This window comes from Bos indicus x Bos taurus, chromosome 11, assembly GCF_003369695.1.
Source record: "Bos indicus x Bos taurus breed Angus x Brahman F1 hybrid chromosome 11, Bos_hybrid_MaternalHap_v2.0, whole genome shotgun sequence".
Taxonomy (NCBI): Eukaryota; Metazoa; Chordata; class Mammalia; order Artiodactyla; family Bovidae; genus Bos; species Bos indicus x Bos taurus.
In genome coordinates, this window is record NC_040086.1 from 59,821,950 (window position 1) to 59,839,233 (window position 17,284).

Genomic DNA, 17,284 nt, shown 5'->3' on the forward strand with positions numbered 1-17,284 from the left:
TTGATTCCTGGTGCAGGAAGATTCCACATGTGGCGGGGTGGGGGAATTAGCCCATGCTCTTCAACAAAAGAAGCCAACACAACTAGAGTAGCATCCACTTGCCACAACCAGAAAAAGCCCGTGTGCAGTAACAAAGACCCAATGCCCCCCAAAATAAATAAATGAAACGAAAGTATGGAAGCAATCTAAATGCCCATGACAGATGAATGGATAAAAATGTGAAACACAATGACAGCCAGAAAAAAGAAAAAAATAATGCCATTTGCAGCAACACGGATATACCGAGATTATCATACCAAGTAAAGCAAACCAGACAAAGTATCATATAATATCTCTTATATCTGTAATCTTTTAAATGATACAAATGAAATTTATACAACAGATACAGACTCACAGACAACAAACTTATGGCTACCAAAAGAAAAGGAGGGTGATAGAAGGGATAAAAGGAATTTGGGATTAAAATATACATACTATATATAAAATAGATAACTAAGACCTATTGTACAGCACAAGGAACTATACTCCATAGCTTTAAAAGACTGTCTTGACTTATAGTAACTGATCTATGTTATTCACTTCAAAACTTAAACCTCAAAGATATCAATGATATATAATATGTACACATGTAATATAAAAATGTAAAAGCAAAAATATTGGGAAAGTCATTAGGTTCTTAAATAAAGGACTGAATTCCAAATAAGGAGTGGTGTTAGTCACTGAAATAATACTAAGCAATTAATTGAGTAATTATATACCAGCTACTGGAGCTGATGGAATTCCAGTTGAGCTATTTCAAATCCTGAAAGATGACGCTGTGAAGTGCTGCACTCAATATTCCAGCAAATTTGGAAAACTCAGCAGTGACCACAGGACTGGAAAAGGTCAGTTTGCATTCCAATCCCAAAAAAGGCAATGCCTAAGAATGATCAAACTACTGCACAAATGCACTCATCTCACACGCTAGTGAAGTAATGCTCAAAATTCTCCAAGTTAAGGCTTCAGCAATACGTGAACAGTGAACTTCCAGATGTTCAAGCTGGTTTTAGAAAAGGCAGAGGAACCAGAGATCAAATTGCCAACATCCACTGGATCATCAAAAACGCAAGAGAGCTCCAGAAAAATATCTATTTCTGCTTTATTGACTATGCCAAAGCCTTTGACTGTGTGGATCACAATAAACTATGGAAAATTCTGAAACAGATGGGAATACCAGACCACCTGACCTGCCTCTTGAGAAACCGATATGCAGGTCAGGAAGTGACAGGACTGGACATGGAAAAATAGACTGGTTCCAAATAGGAAAAGGAGTCCGTCAAGGCTGTATATTGTCACCCTGCTTATTAACTTATATGCAGACTACATCATGAGAAACACTGGGCTGGAGGAAGCACAAGCTGGAATCAAGATTGCCAGGAAAAATATCAATCACCTCAGATATGCAGATGACACCACCCTTATGGCAGAAAGTGAAGAGGAATTAAAAAGCCTCTTGAAAATGAAAGAGGAGAGTCAAAAAGTTGGCTTAGAGCTCAACATTCAGAAAATGAAAATCATGGCATCTGTCCCCGTCACTTCATGGGAAATAGATGGGGAAACAGTGGAAACAGTGTCAGACTTTATTTGGGGGGGCTCCAAAATCACTGCGGATGGTGATTGCAGCCATGAAATTAAAAGATGCTTACTCCTTGGAAGGAAAGTTATGAAACCAACCTAGATAGCATATTCAAAAGCAGACATTACTTTGCCAACAAAAGTTCGTCTAGTCAAGGCTATGGTTTTTCCTGTGGTCATGTATGGATGTGAGAGTTGGACTATGAAGAAGGCTGAGCGCCAAAGAATTGATGCTTTTGAACTGTGGTGTTGGAGAAGACTCTTGAGAGTCCCTTGGACTGCAAGGAGATCCAACCAGTCCACTGAAAGGAGATCAGTCCTGGGTGTTCTTTGGAAGGAATGATGCTAAAGCTGAAACTCCAGTACTTCTGCCACCTCATGTGAAGAGCTGACTCACTGGAAAAGACCCTGATGCTGGGAGGGTTTGGGGGCAGGACAAGGGGACGACAGAGGATAAGATGGCTGGATGGCATCACCGACTCAATGGACATGAGTTTGGGTGAACTCTGGGAGTTGGTGATGGACAGGGAGGCCTAGAGTGCTGCGATTCATGTGGTCGCAAAGAGTCGGACACAAATGAGCAACGGAACTGAAGGACACACTAAGGGAAACCAAGGCAAGAGACATCTAACTCAGTCTAGGATTGTCAGGTATATTTCTGGCAAAGTGCTTCAGACAATGCTGTAAATTGAAAACGCCATTCCCCTAAAAACATGTGAAATTAACATCCGCTTATGGATGGATAAGAAACTGAAAGGTCATAAAATATGAACTAGACTGAAATAAATGATTACAAAAATTTTTTTGGCTGACTCTACAGCCAAACCTATCCTTCTCTGAAAATACATCAAGCACTGCCACTTTTGTGAATAAGCTTCTCTAAAGGGGCCAACCAGATTTTCCTTTTCTTTCACCACATGCTAGGACTCATATATACTAAGACTAGCTAACAAATGGAAGATAACAGCTTAAAAGATTGACAATTATAAACAAAAGGAATGTATAGTATTTCAGGGGTTATACTGATTTATTTCCAATGTCAAAGTTAAAGATGAAGAAAAATTAACATTTGGAAATATTAGTATACTTTGTGAGATATAAAATCTTAGGATGGTACAAGCCTCTTAGGAATGACAAAGTTGAAAAGAATCATAAATATAGTAGTGAATAAATTTATGTCTCAATTTTTGTAAACAAGATCAATTACTTTAAAAACACAAACTAAATTCATCATGCAAAGTTGCTGCAGATCTAAAGTTCACTAACATTCTCTGGGAGCCATTTTACATCCTCTTCTGATATTGAACCTCTGAAACACCCTAGAAATTACACTACACTTTCCCCTCCATGTAATGACTTCATTGACAGTGACAACCACGTATGTGGTGATAGTAACTTCAGGTATTTTTAGAAAAGATTTACATCCCACTCAATCTTACCACTAGTGTTAAGGGGAAATGTAAAGAGAAAGGTGATTCTGTAACTTTCAGAGAAATGAAGTGTCTCATTAATACAGAATAGGAACACATGAAGAATCCTCCTCCACCAGTTTTTTTGCAAACAAGACTTTTAAAACTGAAAAATCTTATGTCCTGGAATATGCACAGAAATATATGGAAGTTTTTGACTCTGTGATAAAAGCCAAAACATGCCACTCCCATTATTCATGTGGAAAGCAAAAAATGTCAAGTTCTCAAGGGTAACTGTAACCTCTGATATTATAAGCACATATTACTTCAAATCATTTAATTTTACAGCTGGAAAATAACTTGGAAGGATCATCAAGCATAATCCTTATCTAATAAGCAGCAAAGGTTTATGTGTTTAGAAATTAAAGAGGGACTTACCACAGTACAATGGCAATGAAATAAAAAATAAACACTTTCTGTTGGTATGGTAAGCCATGGCTCAAGCCACAAGTATAAAACAACAATAGTAAAGGAACTAGGACTTCACTGAAGTCCCTAAAAGTAAGTAGTGATGAAGTACAAAGGATCTATTTGGGACAGGAGTCACACCGTACTTATTAATTTCTAAAGTCACAGAACATGATCTAAAATGGTTTCAAACCAAAATACAACATTAAAGAACCTCTTTGGGTGGCAGTATTCAAATACTTCCATACTATCATTCTTAATTCACAGTTTATGATGTTTTAGGGATATTGCTGATAAAAAACTGTCCCATTCTCCTCTAAATGTGCTATAAAGATGTCAAGATTTAAGTCAGGATTTCATAAATCCAGGTCACTATCCCATTATAAAGATGATATGAAAAAGCAGGTCAAAGACGACATCTTAAAAAGCAATAGTCCAAGAAAGGGAACATGATTTAATAGAACGCCATCAAAAGTAGAGTAACCCCATTATAAAGTCCAGACAAACAAGTAACAAAGTAGTTAATAAGGGAGTATGTGAAAACCACATTAAAGAATTTCAAGACTAACTTTGCCCCTTGTTTCTTAAACCATGACTACTTTTATCAAGGTAGTACAAAGGGAGACGTTAAAATATTAATACCAGGCATCATCAAATATTCATTTAAAAAAAATCTTTCCTATTTTAGAAACAAATCTTTTATAAGGTATGCTTAGAATTTCAAAAGGTAAAGTCCTATGATTTTTAAAACTTGGTTTTTCCTGTGCTGTTACGTTTATGTGTTATTCCTATTTTAATTCCCATTATTTGTTCCATGTGATGAATTTAAAACAATGCATAAGAGCACATATTCAAATTTCATTCACTTCAAACATGGTCCAGATTAACTATGAGTTTGTAAGAATGTTTCACAATATTTACAGGAGAAAGTTGGGCCAGTCTAGTTTCTGCTTTCTCCCAAATAAAACCTTATTCTTCCTCTGCCCCCAAATATAATCAGTATCTGCCCTGCAACATAATGAAAGCAGTAAACAAACCATTAGTGCATAATAAACTATTAAAGATTTGACACATTCCCCTAATAGTCAACTAACAAAAATGCCAGGGATAATAAAATTCTAAATTTGCAATTCTTAAAACACTTTCCTACCTTCACATTGGTTCCTTGGAAGAATCTTCCACCTTGTTTTTATCACATTTTCCAAAATCTGTAGTCCATAATACTGAAAATTGGAGAATAAAAGTATGTGAATATATTGCTATAAGACTGGCAATTTCCAGGATTCACAAATGGACAGACATTCACACATTTACATCTAAAGTTTCAAAAACAGTATGCTACCAAGTTTAATTACATATATTAAACAAGGATCTATTCATTCGCCCATATACTGAATTTTCATGCATTTTCCTCATTTTATTGTTTACTACTCTATTTAACGTCCTGCTGTTTATACATGCTCACACCAGGAGGAAGAACCAAATAAAAAGCCCTTAGCAGCCAAATGGGCTGGGTGTGCAGAAGGAAAATGTAGCAGCCAGATATGAATTCACAGCATAAATGACTGCTTACAGGCTCACATACTTTAACAAAACCAGGCTCCTAAGAATTTAGCAGCTTGGATGTTCTCAAGCTTCCTACCATCTTCTAGGAGTTGTAAACTCTTGGCCAAGTATTAAAGTATTGTCACAGATACTTTCTATACAAAGTGTTTACAAACATCACTGGTGTGTTACTTAAGGAGCAGCAAGACAGCCCACGGGTTTAATTTAAAAATTTAACCCCACCCTTATAGTTGCTATTTCTACTAATTTAAAGATAAACTTTTGTGCACAGTCAAAATAATACACAAATGCATGTTGCAATCTGTTATCTACCTTTCAGGTATTTCTTCCAAGTATAGAAATAACTAAAAATGTAAATTAATAAACACAAATACCACTTTGAAGCCATTTTGTCCCCCCTGTTGATTACTCACTCTAAATAGTCAACAATATTTATAACAATTTATAAGGCTACAGGAGTTACTACCCAAAATTATTACCATGACCAATTAGTGTGGATAGACAGGAGGAAGAAAAGGGTCAAAATCCTTGTGGTATGTTTCAACTGGTTGAACTAGGGAAGAATCAGCTAGAATACCTGAAAGGCAGACTCATTCATATATAGACATATAACCTCAGATTGCAAGTTTTGGCTGAGAATAAGAGTTCATCTTTAAAATGGTTAGTCACCACACAATAAAATAGGAGCATTAGTATTTCAACCAAAGGGATCATGTGAATGCACACTTTATCCAAAGCACAATATAGACTGTCCCAAACTACATTGTGCTCAAACAATGTTTTTGCTGTTTTCTTTCATTTTTAACATTTTGTACTTTTTAAGGGAAATTTTGCCATTTCAACCCAAATCCTACATTTGCAGAACATTCCTTAAGAAGACTTCATAAATAAAAACAAGGCCAAAGCAAAATTCTGAAATTATAAATTTGACGCTATTAAAGTTTCATAATCAGCAGCAAATGGTGAAGCTTTCTATCCTATTTAAAGATCTAGCTCTCAGACACATGTAAATATACAAAGGTAAGTTTCTCACTGACTAACATTCTAAATTAACTTTAAAAACATACTACTCTAAACTTGCTTTAAATTAATTTTATAGTCATGAAGTCAAGAGGGGCCAAAGTTTTACCAAGTCAAAACAAATGCACTTCCTACTACATGGAATATACATCCTCTTGCTAATTTTCAACCAATTACAAAGATCTTTAAGAAACTAAGAAACAAAATCCACCATAAATACACCAGTTAAGAAGTAATAATCCTAATGATAACTTCACCATATTCAGCTGATATATTTTTAGCTTACCCCTTTTTAAATCTAAGAATATTCCCCCTTTATTTTGCTGCATTCATTTATTTACTTCTGCCTTTATATCTGATACTTTGTTACCTACATTACCAATTTACTGACCTCTAGTCCTTTCTTCAACTGTAAAAAAGTAGCACAGTTTGTTGAAGATACAATTCATATTTTCATCTTTCTGCTAGGAGGGCTGAAGTAGGAAGCCCGATAAAAGCTGTTTACAAGTTAGTTCAAAGGAAGACACAGATAACTTTCAGAATACCCTAAAACCCAATCTTTCCTAGACATTGAGACTTTACAAATGATGAGAATTCAGTTCTTTGAAAAGGAGTATTTTAATGAAAAAATCTGGAAGTGACAGCCAAATCTGAGGGCCAATGATAAACAACTACTTTGGAAATATACATAAATAATTCAAATATCATTTTGAAGTATTACATTTCTGCTTTACATCTCAGGACTTGAGAAATCCACTGCTGAGTTATGAAGATGAGGGACAGATAACAGCAAAGACTACATGAAAAAAAAAAAAATAAATGCATGAAATGATCCCTATGGTAGAAATTTCTACTGAGCCCTTAGAAATACTTATTTTACGCATTGAATTCCCCTTTCCCCTCCCACCACCCATGAAACAAAAACAATTGATGAACAGAATTCAGTTAAAGGGAATCAAAAGGGTAGACCTTGTGGAGGCCTGCCGTCAAAGCCTAGCTGTGTCAGTTGCACAGGAAGACACCCCTTTTCTTCCTATTACAAGCAATCAACATAATGGAACATTATGATTAATATCAGGTAGTGTTAACATCTTTAAAGAAAAAAAAAATGATTGCATAAAAGCCAAATGTCATAGTGCATAAATTTAGCACCAAATCATTTGTAATTTATGTAAATTGAAGAATTCTTTACCTGTTGCTTTCTTTCTGTTCCTCTAATCATCTCATTTTTCACAAGACAAATTTGAGTTTTTAAAAATACTGTTGATAAATCAACTTAAACATTAGTAATGTCTGTCAGTATAAAAAGCAAAATTTACCAGGCAAGCAAACAGGCAAACACTGTTATGTTACTTAAGGTTAGCACTTTGAGGAAGTTCTGGACTGTATTTTTGCCCTAAAATTTATAAGATGTCAAAACTAGTTAATATTTTAAAACTGTTAATTAACACAGTCTGATTTCAGAAACAGAGGTGAACATGGCTAATTTCTGTTTTAACACAATGTATACCAAGTGGAAACCTTGTGTGTTTTTAAACAGAATGCCATGCATGGTATTTTATTACTTTAAGGCAGTTTAAAGAGAAGTGTGAATCATCAAGCCTAAACAGTCAAAACACATTTTGATCAACCTTTCTGTTCAAACTTAAGAAAAAAGGACCCAAATGATAACATTTTCAATTGCAAATAAAAACTGAGTGCTGTCCCATTAAAAGCATTGGTACCATGGAGTCGGGTTTTACGCTGCTAACAAAACTTGGTTTTGGAGGTGCCTAGCCTGTGTTATATTGATCACTTGCCCAAAATGACTCTTCTGATGTTTCATCTCTGAATAACATTCAGAATAACATTCAGAATTTATGCTGAGATCTGTACACATATTCTAAAAAGAAAAAAACAAAAAAAAAAACCCAAAAAAACCCCCAAAACAACAAAAAGAAAAAGCCACCTTGCATACTAGTCCCAATTACAAAACTCAATTCATAATTCTTAGGACTATTTGCAAGAATTAATTCTATGTTTAAGACTAAATTTTGAAATAAGTCAACATTATTAAATGATTTGAGATAACAAAGACTAATACTAAAAATGAGATACCTTCCTCAAAGTTTATGACTGGAAGAAAAGAAGAAATAATGGATTTTAAAACCACCACTTGCTTACTTTTGTGTTCATATTCTGTGAAAACTCCAAAATTGTGTCGACTCTTGTCCACGCATCAGGATGTTCCTTTAAATGTGTCAGTACTTCTTGAGCCATTCTTTGCTAAAATAGTACACAAAAACAATTTTAAGCTAACTTGTTCTTTTCAAAGGTATCAAGCAAGACAAAAGTCCAAATAGGAGAATGATTTTATCAACTTTTGGAAATACTGGGGGAAAAAAAACTCCTTACAGAAATAAAAATGTGTCCATTATCAGTCTTAAAACTTCAGTTAAGAATGGAAATATACCTCTGAAACACAGAAGTGTTTTTCCCCCTTAATCTACCTCATTTGGTATTCTCAAAACTGAACTTAAAATTCTATCAATTCTAACAAAGAGCTACTCTGACATAAAGGGGTGTCTCAGCACACAATCAACCAAAAAAAAAAAAAGGCAACACAGAAAAATTCACATCTACTAGATAAACTGTGTAACAGTATACTCTGGTTTGTAAGAGTCACCAAGATATCTTCAACAGTATCTCTAAAACTATATTTCATGGGAGACAGACAAAAACCTAAGTCTAAGTAAGTCTACAAATCTCAAATACCTGTTGATACATTCAAAACATTAAGACAGTCTCTTTGGTTTATTGTAAACACACATTTATCTCTGAAAAATCTTCTAATTTTATATATTAACTCCTAGTTTGAGATTTCTTTTTTGCTTTTGTATTTCTAAAATGCAAACCCAGAAATAATTTGACCTACAAAAACATCATCTAGAACATTAATAAAATTAGTGTTTTTAAAATCTGTCCATTTTAGATGTTGTTGTACACTTGTATGTTTTTCTTTTAAATATCAGATCTAAAACTTAGGAACTTAGTACCTTTCTTCAATGCCATTTCCTTTCTTTGTTCCTTCTTTCTAGACAATCACTTTCATGATCTGGTGTCTTTTCCTTGATTTTCACAGCATGTGTATGACTTTCATAAATATAGTTGTATAATTACTGAATTTTATATTAATAGTACACTATGGAAATCCTTCTGCAACTTGCTCTTTCCATTTGACAGTTTTTTCCCCTCCGCTTTACTGAGCTATGATTGACACCTGACAGTTTTAAAGATGTAGCCATGTTGACATTATCTAGTTTCTTCATTTTAAATGCTAGTTTTTCGTATGATACAAACACTGTATTACCAAAGGCTAAAAAGTCTATTGATTTTCTACCCACCCCCCCCCCCCCAGGAAGACAACAGGTTAATGAGTTTCACCTTTAAGGCTCAACTGGATCCTAATTATCTTTTGCCTGTTTCTACCACATGTCGTAACCAAAAAAAAAATAAGTCTGTCAGTTATCCTTCTGGTTAGATCATTTAGTTGATCAAGGGTTTGACTCTATGGGTAATTAATAAGAAATCATCAAAAAGGGGGGAGAAAAGCATTCTTATTTAAATCATCTCTAACAGAGACACCTCATAATATTAAGTTGGCTTTTATTCCAATTGACAAAAAACTCATTCTCCTCTTGTAGCTTTGATGTTAAGAAAGAAGTCTTTTCCTCAGGGAACAGACACCACATTCATGATTTTTTTCTCATTTATTAACGAGCAATACACACTGCTTATTGTTTAAAAGAAAACTTTGACAAATACTCACTAAATTAGGTAATGGTTCTGTACTCTAACAGTAACACGAGAAACACTGTGAAACTTGAAAGAAAAATCAGGTGCCTGGGTTTCACTCTAAGGGTCCAGGATTAGAGCCAGAGTGTAAAGTCTTGAAATACAGCTATACATTTTTAAATTTTGATTAAAGCACTGATAGCTTTAAAGGGTTCTGACCGTATTATACAATAACCAACCAACAAAAGTAGAAAAAATAGTTACGTGAGTTATTTAGGGTCAAAGCCCATTTTAGCAGTGTTTTGATTCTTCCCCTGAGAATATCTAACTTGAGACAATATCCAACTAGATAAAGACTTGAATGTAATATAGTAACCCATATTAAGAGGATAAGGTGTATTAAACATCCATGCCTAGAAAGTTATTTGGTCATGACACAACTTCATCAGTTTTGAAGTGATGAACATTCTACATATTATAAATGAATACTTTCCACAGTATTACTTTCATTTCAACCTCTGCATAAATCATGTTCCTTGCTTTTATATCATTCATTCTGTCATAATTTTACTCTCAAAAGTTACTTCTAGTATTTGCATCCTTTTAAACAACTGTCTTAATCCCACTGTCCCCTCATATTCTTTTCTTAACTTAAAAGCCCAGGAGGGGTTAAAAGACACAAAAGGAAACCAAAGAGAAAATCTGGCATCTCCCTGTGTTACTAACTGAATGGTGAAAGTATTTTAGTTGCTAAGCAATAGACAAAAAAGTTCAAGACACTTAACACAGTATTGAAGAAAACACCCAACTCTATCATTTTTTTCTCCTGGCGGCCTACTTGGCTAAAAATGTTTATAAGAGAAGGTAGTCCTAATATTACAGTGCTAAAATTTTACTATACTACCCATCTAAGCAAAAGTTCTACCTACACCCTTCTAATAATTTCTTTCTCTCCTAAGTTATGTAATCGTTTTTAAAAAGTTAGGCTACATAAAGGTGAGTTTGAAAGCTTAATTAGCATAATTTCTAGTTGCTATTTTAAGTACATATTTGATGACAAACCAAAACCAAACAAACACTCCCCACCAAACCATATATTAAAACAATGACTTTACATCACATATCTTCTTTACTATACTTTCAAAAGTATCCTTAAAGTAGCAGTCACTGGTAACAAGTGCTTTACAAAACCTCATCACTAACCCCCTAGTCTCTTCCAAGGTAGGTAACACTTTGTGGATGAGACTCCAGAGGAATGACCAGAAACCTTACTGGAATAAAATTAAGACATCTAACATTAAAACAATGCTTTCCAAACTTTTTATCCAAAATAAAAACCCTCAGAGGTGGTATATAAAAAACCGACTGAACAAGGAAGTTTAAAGATACCCCAACAAAAAAGGGGTTCTTAGCTGCCTTTAGGCTCTAAGCCTGTTTCCTAATCTGTAACAAGTATCAACTTACTGATTATCTTTATACAATTGATTTGTCCTATAAGAGATCTAACTAAACATAAAATGTTTACTTTTGAGAAAGTTAATTTTGCTTTTATAAATGGGAAAATATCTGTAAAAACTTTCATAAATCTACTTTTTATTCAGAAATCAAATTTAAAACAAATCACTGTATCTCAACACTATGAAACATTACTAATAGTAGTATTACACCCTATTCTTCATAACCACTATTCCAATTATAAGCATAGGGCCCTGGTCTATTTAGTCATCATACTTTTAGACACTGTGAACCAGGTTAAAAAAGAACAAAGACTAGACAGCAGTGGTAGCTTAATGATGTGATAAAATTAAACGTCAATCTTCCTAGTGGCTTACAGACTTGTGCTTCTAATACAAAGGCGAGCCCAATCTTGTTGTTGTTCAGTCACTAAACATGTGATCCCATAGATTGTAGCCCCGCCAGGCTCCTGTGTCCATGGGATTTCCCGAGCAAGAATACTGGAGTGGGTTGCCATTTCCTTCTCCAGGGGATCTTTCTGACCCAGGGATGGAACCTATGTTTCCTGCATTGGCAGGCGGATTCTCTACCACTAAGCCACATACCCCTCACTTCATGCATTTCAATCTTACTTTCATACTTTCTTCCCAAAGCAGCTGTTTTCCATACATCATGTTGGGATGAAATGGAACTTAAAACTTCATGTTGAACATATAATCATCAGGAAACTACTACATGGTAAGTGTAGCAAATACAGATACTTTTCAGAATGCTTGATCAAAAGCCCCTAGGAGTGTAAAACTGCACTAACAAGCTTACAAAATCACTGAAGTTATTTTTTCCACTCATACAACTTACATGGTCCTCAATGTTAGATTTCAGAAGGGAACAGAAATACTTATATACTTGCTAATATTTATGTACCATGTTTTTTAAGACTATCTTCTACCATGTCCACCTTTAAGAGGTTTCTAAAAATTATGGAAAGTAGCTGGGGTTTAATTGGCAAATATTCAATATAATTCAGTATCTTAAAGATATACTGTCTCCCAGAAATGTACTTTCTGGCAACAAAATTGTACTAATAAGATACCTATCACATCACTTTAAAAGATCTTTTTAACCCAAAAGCAAAAACTTTTACTCATTTAAAACTTTACATTATTAAGTCCACAGGGTGAAGACTCAAGATTGTTGTTTCTTATAACATATACAAGTTTAAATTTACAAACACTTCTGTTTAGGAAAAAAAAAAAACCCAACACCTTAAACTTATCAAAACATTATATGTTCAGACAATCTCCTACTTTAACAGTAGCACTTCTACATGTGCTAAAATTCAGACACTTGGTATTGTTGGATTTTTCAAATAAGTTTTATCTCTGAAGTACTTCTGCAATTTAAATGTTTCAAAAGAGAAGACTCTCTTAATTCCAATATATAGGGGACATACAACTTTTAATATCTACAAAACATTTAATACATTGGGATCTTTCAGTAAATGGGATAAAGGTTGCTGAAGGACAGAACAAGAATATTCCAAAACGTTCCACTCTAAACCGTTTGAAAATATAATGCAATTTATTTTTACAGACCACCTCTCATAGTTAATATATAATTCAAACTTAATACAAACTATGGAACACTTCTTTAAAAGGTGGTAATTTCAAATTTTATTCTAAACCCAGCAACTATTACATTGCAATAATATTTTGGTCAGCTACTTTACCTGGGCTCCTTCTCCATGGTATAAGCAATTCACCACATTGTCTAAAAGGTTGATATCCAGTTTTTGGCTGAAATCAAGCAGCTGACGAGCTGCATGGTCTGCTAACATTGTCATAATTGCTGGCATAGATTACTGAAAATAAAGAAAAAAAAAATTTAAGGTGCCTCTGACATTATCAGTCAAAAAGTTTTTACTCAAGTTATTTCACTTCCACTACGTTCTTACAAATACTTTACTTTGTATTTTGGAGATTTTTACCTGAACAACTAAGATAGTAAAAGGAAATCCTGAAACTACTTAGGTACTCCGTAACTGCATTGATTATTAGGATCTACTTTTAGACCTGAGAAAAATCGTACTGTTCTTTCTACTAACATGCATATAATCTTAACCCGTTTTAAAAAATTACTGAAGAATTTACAGCCCTAAAACCTGATACAATTGAAAGTCTTGATCTCAAATTTTTAAATGGAGATGAAGTTCATATAGATGTCCCCCTCTTCCTAAGCAGGGCCTTTTAGCTCAGTAAAAGTTCACTTTCCCTTATTTCATGCTACTTTAATTTTTAAAACATATGGAAGACATTAAAAACTAAATGTGATATCGAAGTTTTCCTATATATAGCAATGATTTGCAGGAACCACAAGTCTAACCAATCTCATACCCTTAACTTATATAGAATTTAATCTTCTACATACAATGAAACCATCTATATTGTTTCTTCTTTGAATAAATATGGGGGTTTAAATTACAAGTGCACAAGCTCCTTGAACATATATGGTCTAGGAAAATAAACTTCATAGTGGTATCTAAAGATTTTTTAGAAAAATTTCCACGTATTCGCTAGCAAAGCAAAAAGCTTGCTAACTATCCCCTGACAACCCACCCTGCAAAAAAAACTAAATTCTATCATAACAGAAAAAGGAGCTTCTTCAGGTCAAATAATGTTCTGGCTGAAATCTACTGGTTCATATGCAACGGTATCCTTTTAAGAGGATTCTACTCCAAGGGGCTGGCACATGTGCACATTTTTATTGTCCAACATTATAAAAAATCTTTCCCTTTACTTTTCTTCAAAGTCAAGTGATGCTTAAGTCTGGCTAAATCAGTACTCAACCTTTTTTGGGTCAAGATGCCTCACAATCAAACAGGATGGCTCCTGCCAATTAAAAAAAATTCACCACTTCGTATACAATTACAGACAGACGATTCAGGATATTCCGAAAGCCACCCAAGAAACCTTGGGTTAAGCACTCCTGGTTTACAATACTTGGACCCAACAAGGTCATATGGTCATCTCTACTTCTCCCCCTCTTTTTAACCTTCCAAGACCAGGAAATGGGGTGGCTAACCGGATTACACTGGATCTGAACAAACTAGCTTGTTAGGAAAAAGGCTTCTTTCTTAGGTATTTTACAACAGTTTAAAAACGTTAATAACGGCAACAATTTCAATTAACTCAAATGTTTTAATGATGTCAACTACAACAAAGTCTGAAGGATCAGTTAGGTTAGATATAACGTAAAAGTTGAGGAATTATGAATTTAAGAATTATTAAGTCTTTCTATCCACTATTGACAGTGGTGAGACTTCAAAAATTTCTACAGTAGTTATTAAATGTATTTCAAATACAAAATATTGGACACAATATTTGATCTAAATACTAAAAAACATATACTGCACAAATGTCAAATGTAAATTCCCCCTATTCGAGTGCCATACAATTTTAAAAATAAGAACAATCTTAAAAATTAATAACCAAAACCAAAAACAAAGTGACTCTTAAAAAGTTCTCAAGTACACTGTCCTTACAAATTCTTTCGAAACAAATTTCTGTGAAAAGATCAGGTTCAGAATAGAAGCTTGTGTTAAATACAGCAGGGCATGCCACCCTTAAAACTAGCTACTATCTTCGAAATGACCTACCTATTCTTGAACTGTAAGTAGTACAGAAATGGCGGCTTTCTGGTCAATGCCAAGCACATTTAGTCTCCCAAATCAAATAGCTTCCAAAACATTCTTTCCACTAACAGCAGTGTCCCACACGATTAAGATGTACAATCAGGCAGATAGCAAAAAGCCAAAGAGGGAGAGGTAAGAGAGACCACAAAAGCCTTTTCTTCTTGAGACATCCAATCCTAAATTCCACTCACAGTATAGTAAATATAAAGTATTAACCAGCCATGTGGTGACTCCACAAGTGACTACCAAAATACCTCCACTGCCACTTCAAACTGAAGAGGCAGGCAGCTACACACTGCGGGTTCCCATTCCAAAACCAGAAAATCATAACCGCTGCTTTATGATAACTACATAGTAGGTCAAAAAAGCAAGTCTCTACAAGGAGAAACTGCTGCTTTAGGTGTGTGAGCAACTGCCTGCTTCATTCAGTAGAAACACACCTCACTAAGGCCCGCCCTCCCCCTCTCTTCCCACCCAAAGCGAAGTGCAGCACTTCTAACTATAGCAGACTGGAGCACGCTCTCACCCCGCCCATACTCGGAGGAGGCATTTAGACCAGGCGCCTGAAGTTCACCGCCCCATTCTCTATGCAGCATGGCCTCTGCGTGATCAGAGGAGGTCCGCGTCGGGCAAATCTTTCAATACTTCCTCCAGCACACCATTTCCTCCCACTCACCCCAAACTCAGGCATCAGAATAAAGGAGAATCAGGGTATCATCTACTGTACAATGCCAGCAGTAAATGAGTTGATCACTTTTAACTCACCCAAGTCCCCCGAAACAAACTACAGCACGGAACCTCATCTGCAGATCCCTGAAAAAATCAACTAACCTTTCCTGCTTCTAATTCTACTCTTAAAAAACCCAGAGATTCTGAGTTTACCTGCAGGAGGAGCAAGGACTCCACAGCCCCTCCCTCCCGCGATCCCAAGCTCTCCACCGAAGGGCCACGTGATGCAGGCGGACGTTTCAATGCTGCTGCACTAAATATTTCTGGAAACTTCCACTCCTAATAATTTACAGAAATGTTCCTGAAATCTCCCCAACTTCTCCCCAGCCCACCGAGCTGGGAGAAGCCCTTCCACCCCCGCGCCGGGCCCCACTTCACTATCTTGCTCCTTGCCTTCCGCCACTGTTCCCCGCACACACGAAATGACCCAGCCAGCGCTCCCCTCCCGCGGCCGCCTCCCCGCCTCCATCCCCCAGCAGCAGAAGCGGCTCCATTCAATCGCAAGCTCTGCTGTGGGCCCGCCGCCGCCTTCCCGGTTCGCCTCCCGCGGCCGCCGCCGCCGCCGCCGCGCCCCACGCCAGCCTCCTCCCGCCCAGCCGCGCCGCCGCCCGACCCTCGGCCCCGAAGACACAGTCGACTTACCCAGAGATTGAACCAACTGCTTCTTCCTTCCTTGTCGGGGTATTAGGGCAAGGGAGGACGGGGAGGGGGGAGAGGGGAGGAAAATCAAGGTGGGTTTCACAGTTTTCCCACCTTAAAAAAGAAATTTACAAACGAAGAGGATAAGGGCAAAAAAAAAAAAAAAAAAGCTCAACAATATTTACTATTTCGGGGACACCTCCCGCCGACACGCACACTCACCCGCCCCCCCCTAAAAAGGGGAATTAATCTGTGGATAAATGCTCCCGCCTGGCTGGGGAGTGAGGGAAGGGGGAGGGGAACGGGGTCAAGTCCCAAAGATTCAGCCCCAGGGGGACCCTCCAGCCACAGGCGGCAGCAGGAGCGGCAGGAGTAGGGGCTGTAGAGTCCACACGGCCGGGGAACGCTCTGCTGCCAGTTGCAGTCCGATTTCCCCCTACCAAAATACGGCTCCCTCTCTCACGCGGCTCCGGCGCTGGCCCCCCCCCCCCCCACCCAGGCTCGCCTAAACTTTCCCCCCTTCTCCTGCTCCTCAGCGACTGGTGGTTCCCCCCTCCCCCTCTGGGTGGTTGCACGGACTGCAGCAGCAAAGACTGGAACAGGCACCGCCGCCCGGGCTGTAGCTACTGTTGCTCTTGCTGATGCTGTAGCTCCCGCTGCTCCTGCCGCGGCCGCTGCAGCCGCTTCTCCCCCTCCTCCTAGTGCCTCAAACTCGGAACCGGTTGAAACCGGTTCAGACTGGGAGATTCCATCTCGGTTGAGTTTTCAGCCCATGGCGCCGCGGAGCGTTTGGAACCTGGGCCTCCGCCCCCAGCCCGCTCGCCCATTGGCCGGTTCCAGCCACAGCCGCGCCATCAGCGTACCTTCTATTGGCCAGACCGCCTGTCAATCCCACTTCAAGGCGCCACACAAGCCCGCT

General features: G+C 37.1%; 1 protein-coding gene across 4 annotated transcripts in view; it reads right to left on the reverse strand.

Annotated features, from left to right (window-relative positions):
* The window catches only part of XPO1 (exportin 1), a 43,471-nt gene extending 26,622 nt beyond the window's left edge, over positions 1-16,849 (reverse strand). Inside the window, exons 1-6 of one of the 4 annotated variants that reach the window (XM_027555588.1) lie at positions 16,369-16,849; positions 15,880-16,005; positions 14,962-15,061; positions 13,036-13,167; positions 8,241-8,342; positions 4,642-4,714 (exon numbers count right to left, since the gene is read on the reverse strand). In XM_027555588.1, the coding sequence (XP_027411389.1) occupies positions 4,642-4,714; positions 8,241-8,342; positions 13,036-13,161 (301 nt within the window). In that variant the 5' untranslated portion in view covers positions 13,162-13,167; positions 14,962-15,061; positions 15,880-16,005; positions 16,369-16,849. The remainder of the gene's footprint in view (positions 1-4,641; positions 4,715-8,240; positions 8,343-13,035; positions 13,168-14,961; positions 15,062-15,879; positions 16,006-16,368) is intronic. The other 3 variants (XM_027555589.1, XM_027555590.1, XM_027555587.1) reach the window with 3 other exon arrangements.
* Between the last annotated feature and the right edge of the window lie 435 nt (positions 16,850-17,284).